This window comes from Schistocerca nitens, chromosome 1 (genome assembly GCF_023898315.1).
Source record: "Schistocerca nitens isolate TAMUIC-IGC-003100 chromosome 1, iqSchNite1.1, whole genome shotgun sequence".
In the NCBI taxonomy this organism is placed as follows: domain Eukaryota; kingdom Metazoa; phylum Arthropoda; class Insecta; order Orthoptera; family Acrididae; genus Schistocerca; species Schistocerca nitens.
Genome location: NC_064614.1, coordinates 1,131,893,206 through 1,131,906,313, shown reverse-complemented (window position 1 = coordinate 1,131,906,313; position 13,108 = coordinate 1,131,893,206). Strand labels below are relative to the sequence as shown.

At 44.9% G+C, this 13,108-nt stretch overlaps 1 protein-coding gene across 1 annotated transcript in view; it reads left to right on the top strand.

Moving 5' to 3' along the window:
• The window catches only part of LOC126232198 (ensconsin), a 110,120-nt gene that overhangs the window by 73,885 nt on the left and 23,127 nt on the right, over positions 1-13,108 (top strand). The window contains exon 6 of the mRNA XM_049942528.1: positions 6,197-6,389. Within this exon, the coding sequence (XP_049798485.1) occupies positions 6,197-6,389 (193 nt within the window). The remainder of the gene's footprint in view (positions 1-6,196; positions 6,390-13,108) is intronic.

The following is a 13,108-nucleotide window of genomic DNA, read 5'->3' as shown; positions in this document are numbered from 1 at the left end:
CGGTAGGCGCTAGGCGATTATGAGTTATTCAAGACATTGCGTTTTAGATAGTATAGTATTGCGCTAGAGTACACGTTGATCTTATTCTGCGTAGCGAATGTGACTAAACAATTGAAGACCTATACTACCGGTCTAAAGTTTTCGGTCGCCCGTGAGAAAAGCTGTATACCGTATTTCAGTGTATAAACACATCGTACGCAGTAAATAGACCAACAAAATAATTAATATTTTCTCTTTCTATCATTAAGTACAATACAATATGGTTATAGTTTAGCCTCTTGAAAGAATCCACTCTTTGACCATAGAACAGCTGCACAAACTTTGGGCATTCTGGAGATTTTGTAGTGGTTTTGTAGAAATTGCAGCCCAGCATGTCTGTAAATTATTCCACGGGTATTCAACATTAGATAACCTCAGTTTGCTGACCTCCCTGTCAAATTCATCCTATAAGAGTTCAGCAGGATTTATGTCGGTGACGTACTTGGCCAAATCATATTCTTCAGTTCCATACATTTCTCTTTTCTACTGACATTCGTCTGCACAATTAAGAAGCATGTTACCCTGCTGCAGGACAAACCCATGATTAATAAGTCGCTTGCCAGACGAAACTGCATTGTTGATCAGTATCCTGTGATATCCTTACTTCTTTGATATTCCATTAATTAGCACTAGATCACCGACATTTTCACCCGCAAAACATCCCCACACCATGACCGACACTCCATCATGCTTCACCGTTTGCATCACGAAATGATTCTTCATTTATTCTCTACGAAGTCAATGAACAAACGCTTGTCGATAGATTGCAAATATTTCAGACTTAGATTCGTCCGTGAATAACACCTTGGGCCATTGCTGCACGCTCCAACCTTATGTTGCTGTGCCCATTGCAAACGTATCACATTATTTTGTTTGGGTAATAAATGTTTTTTGACCGCTATGCGCCCCTGTAAACCTTGATCACAGAGTCGGCATTGCACTGTTGAGACAGAGACTGGGGTTGATCGCATACTATTTACTTTCTCGCGAATTACAGATGCAGTTCAAGTCCTCTGCTGTTTACCCTGTACATACATCGAGGTGGCAAAAGACATGATATGGTGATATGCACATATACAGAAGGCGGTAGTGTAGCGTACTCAAGGCATAAAAGAGCAGTGCACTGGCCGAGATGTCATTTGTATTCGAGTGATTCATGTGCAAAGGTGATTATGACCGCATGGCGGGAATTAATACACTTGAACACGGAATGATAGTTGGAGCTAGACGTATGGGACATTCCATTTGAGAAATCTTTCGGAAATCCGACGTTCCGAGGTCCACAGTCTCAAGAATGTGCCAAGAATACCAAATTTCAGGCATTACCTCTCACCACGGACAACGCAGTGGCCGACGGCCTTCTCTTAACGACCGAGAACAGCGGCGTTTTCGTAGAGTTGTCAGTCCTAACAGACAAGCAACACATCGTGAAACGCCAACAGAAATCAAGGTGGGACCTACGACGAACGTATCCGTTAGGACAGTGCGGTGACATTTGGCGTTAATAGGCTATGGCAGCAGACGACAGACGCGAGTTGCTTTCCTAGCTGCACGACATTACCTCCAGCGCCTCTCTTGTGTTCGTGACCGTATCAGTTCGGCCCTAGACGTATCAAAAATCGTGACCTGATCAGATGAGTCCCGATTTCAGTTGGTAAGAGCTGGTGGTAGGGTTAGAATATGGCGCAAACTCCACGAATGGAGTCAACAAGGCAGTGTTTACATATAATAGACTGGGCTCTCTGGTCCAACTGAACCGATCATTGACTGGAAACGGTTATATTCCGCTACTCCGCTACTTGGAGACCACTTGCAGCCATTCATCGTCTTCTGGTTTACAAACAACGATGGAATCTTCATGGATGACAGTGCTCATGTCACTGGAACTCAGTTGTTCGCGATTGATTTGAAGGATATTCTGAACAATTCGAGATAATGATTTACCGACGCAGCTCTCCCAACATTAATCCCATCGAACATTTATGGAACAGTTCATGCACAAAATCCTGCACCGGCAACATTTTTGCAATATGGACAGCTATGGAGGCTCAGTATTTCCGCAGGGGACTTCCAACGACTTATTGAGTCCATGCCAATTCAAGCTGCAGCACTACACTGGGCAGAAGGAAGTCCGATACGATCTTAGGAGGCATCTCGTGATTTTTGTCACCGCAGGTATATGAACTGATCTCTCCTGCATGATTTTTTCTCGTGGTCTTCCTAATAGCGGAACACTTGCATGGGCACCAATCTGCTTGAACCGCTGCAACGTATACACCACTGTAGATTTGGCTACTCCAACTTACGAGGGGCGTTTGAAAAGTCAGTGCAAAGTCCGAGGTATGGCACCACCGGCGCGTATCGAGGTTATGTTTAGTTAGTAGCATCTTTGGAAAGGACGACCACACCAAGTTTCAGCCATATTGGTCTATTTCTTTGCGTTTGGCATTCGTGTAAATCAAGGAAATCGAGTGATTATCAAGAAATATACGAAGAAGAATTTCATGTAGTGATTAAAAATTACTTTATGAAATGCAAAACGCTTCAGGAGACTAAAGAGAAACTTGATAAACATTACGGTGACTCTGCACCTTCGATTAGAACAGTTTATAAGTGGTTTCAAAATTTTCGGAGTGGCCATATGGGCACAAGTGGTGCTGAACGTTCTGGACGCCCTGTGGAGGTTACGACTCCAGAAATGATTGATAAAATCCATGATATGGTGATGAATGACAGAAGAGTTAAGGTGTGTGCTAGCGCTGTGGGCATCTCGAATGAACGGGTACATAATATTTTGCATAAACATTTGGACATGAGAAAGCTATCCATAAGATGGGTTCCGCGATTGCTCACGCTTGACCAAAAACGCAATTGTGTGAAGTGTTTCAAGTATGGCTTGCAGCTGTTCAGGAAGAATCCGCATTACTTAAAGCGCCGTTTCGTCGCTGTGGATGAAACATGGATACATTACTAAACTTCTGAGACCAAAAAACAATCTAAACAAGGGAGAATCTGCACCAAAAACGGCGAAGACCATTCCTTCGGCCGGAAAGGTCGTGGCGACTGTCTTTTGGCATTCGCAAGGGATAATCCTCATCGACTATCTGGAAAAGAGTAAAACTATTACATGTGAATATTATTCATCGTTATTGGACCGTTTGAAAACCGAGCTGCAAGAAAAACGCCGGCGATTGGACCGCAAAAAGGTCCTTCTCCATCACGACAATGCACCAGCTCACACCTCAGCAGTTGTGGTTGCAAAATTAATGGAAATAGGATTCCAACTCTTTTCACATCCCCCCTATTCTTCATACTTGACTCCCTCGGACTACTATTTGTTCCCCAATTTGAAGAAATGGCTGGCGGGGCAAAGATTTTATTCAAACGAGGAGGTGATTGCAGCAAATAATAGCTGTTTTGTAGACTTGGATAATCCTGCTATTTGGAAGGGATCAACAAATTAGAACTGCGTTGGATGAAATGTGTAAGTCTAAAAGGAGATTATGTCGAAAAATAAAAAATGTTTACCCCAAACACGTAAGTAGTTTTTATTTTTGCACGGACTTTTCAAACGCCCCTCGTATGTTACTATTGTATAGCCTTCCTGATGCAGAGGCACAATTAAGGCTCGATTTCCAATTCCAGTCTCCTGCTTCCGCCCTATTAGGGAGTAATACGGTATGAACCTGATCAGGTATACAAATATGCTGCTAGGTGCACATAATGTACTATAAACTAATGCGAACCGATTGCTACAGAGACCTCAGAAGGAATGAGGCCTACTTGAATGGAACCGTGTTAGGTAAAGGCACGTCAGTGTCGTTGTGGGGATTCATTAGCTATCCTCTAGGCAAATAACCCGTCAAATACACAACAGAGGCGCTTAATACGAACTGATGAAACTAACGTTCAGACTTTGCCCTCTACCCGAAAACGCTAAGCACACATTTTGCTATTTTTGGTACATTTGCTATCTTTCCTTCTCGTAGCGTTAATCCAGAGAACTATTAGAGTTAGTCTGACAGGAAATCTAAAGTCAAATGACAGAAATAATGCCACTATCTGTTGTAAGCAACAGTAACCGGCGCAAGCGTAATTCATGAACATAAAATTTCGCATGAAGGAGTCCACGTACGTACGAAATATGATTCCTTTACACTTTAGGCTACAATCGAAATAATTAGCACAATGTAACTGACGCAAACTGACGTTATCGATCAAGAGATTTCAACCAGAAGCTAATGCTTGGGGCAACTAACAAGGCGGACGCCGGCTTCAAGTTTGTGATGTCCTGAAATCTCCTCTTATTATACCTCCATGCGGCTTACAAGCTTCACATCGTAAACTCATGACGTCACACAGGACGTACTCTCAACGCCGAGAAGTGGAATCGAACGCTAGAGCTGACCCCCTTGATATGGGTTACACGCAAATCAGCGATATTCTAGGATGGGTCACACGAATGTCTTGTAAGAAGTCTTCTTTGCAGACGGACGGCGTTTTCCAGTTATACTGACAAAGAACCAACGTGTTACGTACGACTGAGCTTATGTGATTATTACACTTCATATCTTTCTCTCTCTCTATTCGTTTAGTCGGTTCCGACTCTTCGTGACCCCACGAACCAAATCACGCCACTTTTTCCTGTCTTGCACTTTCTCCTGTAAACCTTCCAGGTTGGAACACATTGCTTCTGTGATGCCATCGATCCATCTCATCTTCTGACGTCCTTTTCTTCTAGTTCCTTCAATCTTCCCCAGCATTAATGTTTTTTCCAGTGAGGCATGCCTTCGCATTGTGTGTCCAAAGTAGGTCAGCTTTTATTTTAACATTAGACCTTCCAGGGAGAAATCTGGTTTTATTTGCTCCAGTATTGATCTGTTGGTTCTCTTTGCAGTCCATGGAACTCTAAGAAGTTTCCTCCAACACCACAATTCGAAGGAGTCAATTCTTCGCCGTTCAGCCTTTCTAATGGTCCAGGTCTCACATCCATACATCACAACAGGAAAGACCATAGCCCTCACAATACGGATCTTTGTTGCTAGTGTTATATCTCTGGACCTTATAACCTTGTCAAGGTTTGACATCGCCTGTCTACCGAGCAACAGGCGTCTCCGGATTTCATGGCTGCAGTCGCCATCAGCAGAGATCTGGGAACCGAGATAACTGAATGTGGTCACTACCTCCATGGTTTCTCCTGCTATATTTCACGAATTGGTAGGTGTAGTTGCCATAATTTTCGTTTGCTTCACATGCTTCACTTCATATACACCAAAATAATTGCATCCAGGAATTTGTATGAGTTTACTGATTTCAATTGTAACTCATTGATATTGTAGTCATAACATACCTGCTTAAGAGTGTCAGTAAAAGTGCCGAAAAGCGTTGAATATACTTATTAACTTCACCTAATTTACTGAAAATACTGAATATTGTGGTGTCCATTTTCCCTCCTCCTAACATCAAAAAGTCCTTTCAAAAAATTTCCGGGAATTTAGCCAGGTAACACTTTCAGTGACCGCCGATATTTCGATGGGAGAACACCCCGCCATTTTCAAGGCAAACTGCAACGGACAGGCGACGTACATGCAAATTTAAAACTTCGGTTCTCGAACTGATGCAGGAAAGTTAACACACACACTGAACACTAGTGCCACCAAAGATGACCAAAGTCAGAGATATCGATAGTGAGACTACGAACTCGCAGGTGAGGTAGCATTGACTCTGTCCCTCCGTTTTCTGACAAGGGAGAGAGCCGGATTCCAAACAGAGTTTAAACAAATACCTCCATCCCTGTTAACGAGGTTGCTCGCTAATTTAATGTCAACTGCCTCCTTAATAACACTGTCCCAATAGCTGGACGTGCATGCCAATATCTCGTTGTTATTATAGTTGCAGTTGCAGTTTGCCTTGAAAATGGCGGGGTGTTCTCCCGCCGAAATATTGGCGGCGCTGAAAGTGTTGCCTGGCTGAATTCCCGGAAGTTATGTCAAAGATGTATACGTCAGGAGAAACTCAGGCAAAAAAAAGTCTGTTTGAATTCTATACAGATTTGTCGTTTTACGTTCACTTTTACTTTAAACTATCAGCTAAATACCCATTGCAATTTTGTAGTTTTTGAAAACGTTATCTGTTGACTACTCACGTTTGTTTTCAGAAACACAAAGCACTCGAAGAAGCACTGAAAGCACGCCCTCACGAGAAGCGTCGCGCCGGAGAAGAAATGAGGAGACTGAAGAAGGAGCTGCATTTGCCGCCCAGCGACACCGAACTCTGGCTCACTCTGCCTCGCATTTTCTCTCGCCAGAGCTCTCGGTTCGAGCTGCCTCTCGACAGCCGTACTCTTAACAGTTAAGTATTCACACTTTTGTTTTGCTAAGTACGCTGCCTGCCACAAGTATAGCCAATCACAAAGTACGAGCAAAATTATTGTCCATGTACAGTTCGGTATCATAAATATACGATTAAAGTTGCAAGTGGTTTGCGTTGTCTTATCCTTTTGTGTATGCAGGTGGTAAAAGATACCAGTCGGTTAACACTCACGATCGAATAACACAGCTCTTTATTTAGCAATTAATGACGCTTATATTTATAGCTTTCCGTTGCTGTGACTGACGGGAGCACACTAGGAATTACGAGGGACCTCCAATAAGTAATGCAACACATTTTATTTCTAAACTAGCTATATGCGGCGAACTTCGTTCCGCCTTTGAAAATCTTTATATGTTATATATCTGACCCGGCATTCGTTATTTTCCCATATAAATTATCTCTTGTCTATAAGAATAATGTATACATGTAACACAATGTATATCCGGCGAACTTTGTTCCGCTTCTGAAAATCTTTATATGTTATAGCTGACCAGGCAAACGTTGTTTTGCCATATAAATTATCTCTAGTCTATAAGAATAATGTATACGTGTAACACAGTGTATACGTGTAACACAATAGCCGTTGTTGGCGGGAACTCGTGACACAAACAATAATAATGGCCGAAAACTGTGTAGAGAGTGAGAAAAGGTTTAGGGGGAAGTCCGACACTATCGGCCATTATAAGTTCTAGCGTTTCTACGGTAGATCGCGCGGATTTAACAATTGCAGCCGATACACGGCTCGTCCATGAGCATACAAACATAGCAAAAATTTCGTGTCGAAACGTGTTCGCCAAAATTATGAGTAAGGCCAAGCGCACACGCATCGATTTTTATCGTACGTAAAAATATTGTACGATGACATTCTTTTAGAGCATCAACGGAGAGCATAGGAACTTCTTTGTTCCACTGAAAGAATTTGATCGTACGATATATTTCCGTACGATAAAAATCGATGCGTGTGCGCTAGGCCTAAATGTCGGTTTCGCGAATGACGCGTGCTACCTAGTTAAACTTCTCGGTCTAGTTACGTCGATTCAAAGAGGGATATTCGAGTCGTTGCTTTTGGTACGTTTTCTTCAATTACCTATCTATCGATAAGTGAAAGACTCTCACCGGTAGACATCTGGCGGGGATAACGGATCAAGTGATAATTGATCAGTTATCGACCAGGGTTGAAAAGCATTAAATTACTAAAATTGCTATTAAAAAATAGGGGTTGGTGGTAGAAGGGTGAAAATTTAGGGTTGTGTGTATTTTGTAATGCCACATCATAAAAAATAAAAATAAAACGTTCTATCCAAAATACAAGAAATTTTTTTTTTTGGGGTGGACCATCCTTATCACTTAGGGGTATGAAAAATAGATTACGACTGATTCTCAGACGTACCGAATATGCATGCAAAATTTCATAAGAATCGATCAAGCCGTTGATCAAATGGTAATTGATCAGTTATCAGCCGAGGTTGAAAATTATTAAATTACTAACATCACTATTGAAAAATAGGGGTTGTGGTAGAAAGGTGAAAATTTAGGATTGAGTGTATTTTTTGATGCCACATCATGAGAAAATAAAAATAAAAAGTTCTGTCCAAAAAATAAGAAAAAGATTTTTGGAGTTTACCACCCTTATCACTTAGGGGTATGAAAAATAGAGTACGACCGATTCTCAGACCTACCGAATATTCATTTAAAATTTCATCAGAATCGATCGAGCCGTTTCGGGGGTATTACAACATACGAGGGCAGTTCAATAAGTAATGCAACACATTTTTTTTCTCGGCCAATTTTGGTTGAAAAAACCGGAAATTTCTTGTGGAATATTTTCAAACATTCCCGCTTCGTCTCGTATAGTTTCATTGACTTCCGACAGGTGGCAGCGCTGTACGGAGCTGTTAAAATGGCGTCTGTAACGGATGTGCGTTGCAAACAACGGGCAGTGATCGAGTTTCTTTTGGCGGAAAACCAGGGTATCTCAGATATTCATAGGCGCTTGCAGAATGTCTATGGTGATCTGGCAGTGGACAAAAGCACGGTGAGTCGTTGGGCAAAGCGTGTGTCATCATCGCCGCAAGGTTAAGCAAGACTGTCTGATCTCCCGCGTGCGGGCCGGCCGTGCACAGCTGTGACTCCTGCAATAGCGGAGCGTGCGAACACACTCGTTCGAGATGATCGACGGATCACCATCAAACAACTCAGTGCTCAACTTGACATCTCTGTTGGTAGTGCTGTCACAATTGTTCACCAGTTGAGATATTCAAAGGTTTGTTCCCGCTGGGTCCCGCGTTGTCTAACCGAACACCATAAAGAGCAAAGGAGAACCATCTGTGCGGAATTGCTTGCTCGTCATGTGGCTGAGGGTGACAATTTCTTGTCAAAGATTGTTACAGGCGATGAAACATGGGTTCATCACTTCGAACCTGAAACAAAACGGCAATCAATGGAGTGGCACCACACCCACTCCCCTACCAAGAAAAAGTTTAAAGCCATATTCTCAGCCGGTAAAGTCATGGTTACAGTCTTCTGGGACGCTGAAGGGGTTATTCTGTTCGATGTCCTTCCCCATGGTCAAACGATCAACTCTGAAGTGTATTGTGCTACTCTTCAGAAATTGAAGAAACGACTTCAGCGTGTTCGTAGGTACAAAAATCTGAACGAACTTCTCCTTCTTCATGACAACGCAAGACCTCACACAAGTCTTCGCACCCGAGAGGAGCTCACAAAACTTCAGTGGACTGTTCTTCCTCATGCACCCTACAGCCCCGATCTCGCACCGTCGGATTTCCATATGTTTGGCCCAATGAAGGACGCAATCCGTGGGAGGCACTACGCGGATGATGAAGAAGTTATTGATGCAGTACGACGTTGGCTCTGACATCGACCAGTGGAATGGTACCGTGCAGGCATACAGGCCCTCATTTCAAGGTGGTGTAAGGCCGTAGCATTGAATGGAGATTACGTTGAAAAATACTGTTGTGTAGCTAAAAGATTGGGGAATAACCTGGTGTATTTCAATGCTGAATAAAACAACCCTAGTTTCAGGAAAAAAAATGTGTTGCATTACTTATTGAACTGCCCTCGTATTATTCCCCATTCTTTTTGCTCCAAAGCCTTATTTTTCAACACAATCTCCGTTGAGTGTGACGGCCTCACGCCGTCTTACTGAGAGAGCCTGTATGCCCGCAGGGTACCACTCTACTGGTCGACCTCTGAGCCAACACCTTGCTGCTTCAGTAACCTCGCAATAATCCACGTACTGCTTCTCGCGGAGTGCATCCTTCATTGGGCTGAACAGATGAAAGTCGCAAGCTGCGAGATCCGGCTTGTAGGATGGACGAAGAAGAACAGTCCAATCAAGTTTTGTGATCTCCCCTCGGGTGCGCAGACTTGTGTGAGACATTGCGTTGTCACAGAGAAGGATACGTTCGTTTGCATTTTTGTGGCGACGAACACGCTGAAGTCGTTTCTTCAAGAGTTGAACTATGAGGGAGAACATCAAACAGAGTAACCACTTCAGAGTCACAAAAGAGCATTGCCATGAGGTTTCTTCAGTGAAGAGATGTTGCGGCGCCACCCTATGATTGCCGTTCTGTCTCCGGTTCGAAATGATGAACCCATGTTTCATCGCTTATCAGAATGTTCGGCAAAAAGGTTGTCACTATCAGCCTCCTAACTGTAAGCAATTCCTTGATCTTTCCTTATGGTGTTTGGTTAGGAGGTGGGGAACATTTGAGACCCCAACTGATGGACGAGTGTGTCAGCACTCCCAGCGGAGACGTCCAGTTGAGGAGCGAGGGGTCTGACTGATGCGTCGATCACCTCGAATAAGAGTGTCCGCACGTTGCAACACAGCAGGAGTCGCAGCTGTGTGAGGCTAGCCAGCATGCGGGAGATTGGACAGGTTTGTGCAAAGTTGTTGCCATGATGACAGATGCCTCAACAAAGACGCACCGTGATTTTGTTCACTGTCAGGTTCCGCAGACATTCAGCAAGCACCTATGAATATCTGCGACGCTCTGGTTTTCCGTCAAAAGAAACTCTAAGACAACTCTCTGCTCGGTCACAGAGGGCATTTTGGGCCTATGTATAGTGCTGCGACCTATCGAAACTTCATGAAACAAAAGGGGCTGAAGCTGGTATATTTCAGGATGCCCACAACAATTTCTGCATTTTGCAACCGAAATTGGCCGAGAAAAAAAATTGTTGCATTACATCTCGAACGCCCCTCGTAGTATTCATCTACTCTTCACGGGCGACACTCTCGTATGATGTCAATATGTGACCACCTAAGAGAAGTCTGACAGTATAACGTTACAGTTGGCATGCAAAGGCAGCGGGAATTGAAAGAAATCTAATTTCTACAGACAAGGTGGTTATAATTAAATTTTCACTACTTCAGAGTAGTCTGATGAAAAACGAGTGAGGCTCAAGCCTCGATCGGATTAACGTCGCCGATGATGCTGCGTGGACATTGCAGGAGAGACGTTATCAATGATCGACGTCAACACAGTTTGGGATTTGACAGGATGCTAAATTTAGTACACACAGCTGCCACCATTGACATCAACCACATATCAAACATAGCTGTGCAAAGGACCGAACTGCGCTTGGATGACAGTTGTGTATGCTGCTAAAAATCTGTGCCAATGTTCGTCAGTCATAGTTGCTGAGAAATGGTGGCATGCCATGCTCTTGGCAATCCATGACCAGATGTTTCCAATGGGTGAGAGGTATGGAAAACGTACTGACCACACAAACAGTCAAACACTCTATCTTCATCGAGATTGGTCAGGACAGCATATGCAACAAGCAGTCTTCTATTATCTTGTTGGAAGATAACGTTGCAGAGATTTGGGAGATAGGACATTACCAGCGTTCATAATACGTCGGAAGCGGAATGCTTGCTGTCCAATTTACCGCTTACGCGTTCCTAATGGCTCCCCTTAACATGAAATACGCTGCTGGGCTTTTGTGATGATCTTGAAGACAGTCTGACATTACTGTTCTCTTTGGAGCCTCCTTACATGAATACATAAATCGTGAAGCTGTATATAAAACTGGGCCTCGTGTGAAAAAGCCAACAGGTAGCCAACACGACACATTTCGCGAACCAGTATCCCCACCCCCTCCCTCTTTCTTCCCAAATACTGCACTGAATCATTGGACGGCAAGGGAATTAATAGGTTCCTGGGCCTGCTAACATCAAATTTATGTTAGTATCCCCAAGTGCCCTTACCCTCCTCATCTCCATTCATAGACCTTGCTTTAAGCTGTGCTACATACCCACCACCTTGAAGCAAGCAAAATATACACTCCTGGAAATTGAAATAAGAACACCGTGAATTCATTGTCCCAGGAAGGGGAAACTTTATTGACACATTCCTGGGGTCAGATACATCACATGATCACACTGACAGAACCACAGGCACATAGACACAGGCAACAGAGCATGCACAATGTCGGCACTAGTACAGTGTATATCCACCTTTCGCAGCAATGCAGGCTGCTATTCTCCCATGGAGACGATCGTAGAGATGCTGGATGTAGTCCTGTGGAACGGCTTGCCATGCCATTTCCACCTGGCGCCTCAGTTGGACCAGCGTTCGTGCTGGACGTGCAGACCGCGTGAGACGACGCTTCATCCAGTCCCAAACATGCTCAATGGGGGACAGATCCGGAGATCTTGCTGGCCAGGGTAGTTGACTTACACCTTCTAGAGCACGTTGGGTGGCACGGGACACATGCGGACGTGCATTGTCCTGTTGGAACAGCAAGTTCCCTTGCCGGTCTAGGAATGGTAGAACGATGGGTTCGATGACGGTTTGGATATACCGTGCACTATTCAGTGTCCCCTCGACGATCACCAGTGGTGTACGGCCAGTGTAGGAGATCGCTCCCCACACCATGATGCCGGGTGTTGGCCCTGTGTGCCTTGGTCGTATGCAGTCCTGATTGTGGCGCTCACCTGCACGGCGCCAAACACGCATACGACCATCATTGGCACCAAGGCAGAAGCGACTCTCATCGCTGAAGACGACACGTCTCCATTCGTCCCTCCATTCACGCCTGTCGCGACACCACTGGAGGCGGGCTGCACGATGTTGGGGCGTGAGCGGAAGACGGCCTAACGGTGTGCGGGACCGTAGCCCAGCTTCATGGAGACGGTTGCGAATGGTCCTCGCCGATACCCCAGGAGCAACAGTGTCCCTAATTTGCTGGGAAGTGGCGGTGCGGTCCCCTACGGCACTGCGTAGGATCCTACGGTCTTGGCGTGCATCCGTGCGTCGCTGCGGTCCGGTCCCAGGTCGACGGGCACGTGCACCTTCCGCCGACCACTGGCGACAACATCGATGTACTGTGGAGACCTCACGCCCCACGTGTTGAGCAATTCGGCGGTACGTCCACCCGGCCTCCCGCATGCCCACTATACGCCCTCGCTCAAAGTCCGTCAACTGCACATACGGTTCACGTCCACGCTGTCGCGGCATGCTACCAGTGTTAAAGACTGCGATGGAGCTCCGTATGCCACGGCAAACTGGCTGACACTGACGGCGGCGGTGCACAAATGCTGCGCAGCTAGCGCCATTCGACGGCCAACACCGCGGTTTCTGGTGTGTCCGCTGTGCCGTGCGTGTGATCATTGCTTGTACAGCCCTCTCGCAGTGTCCGGAGCAAGTATGGTGGGTCTGACACACCG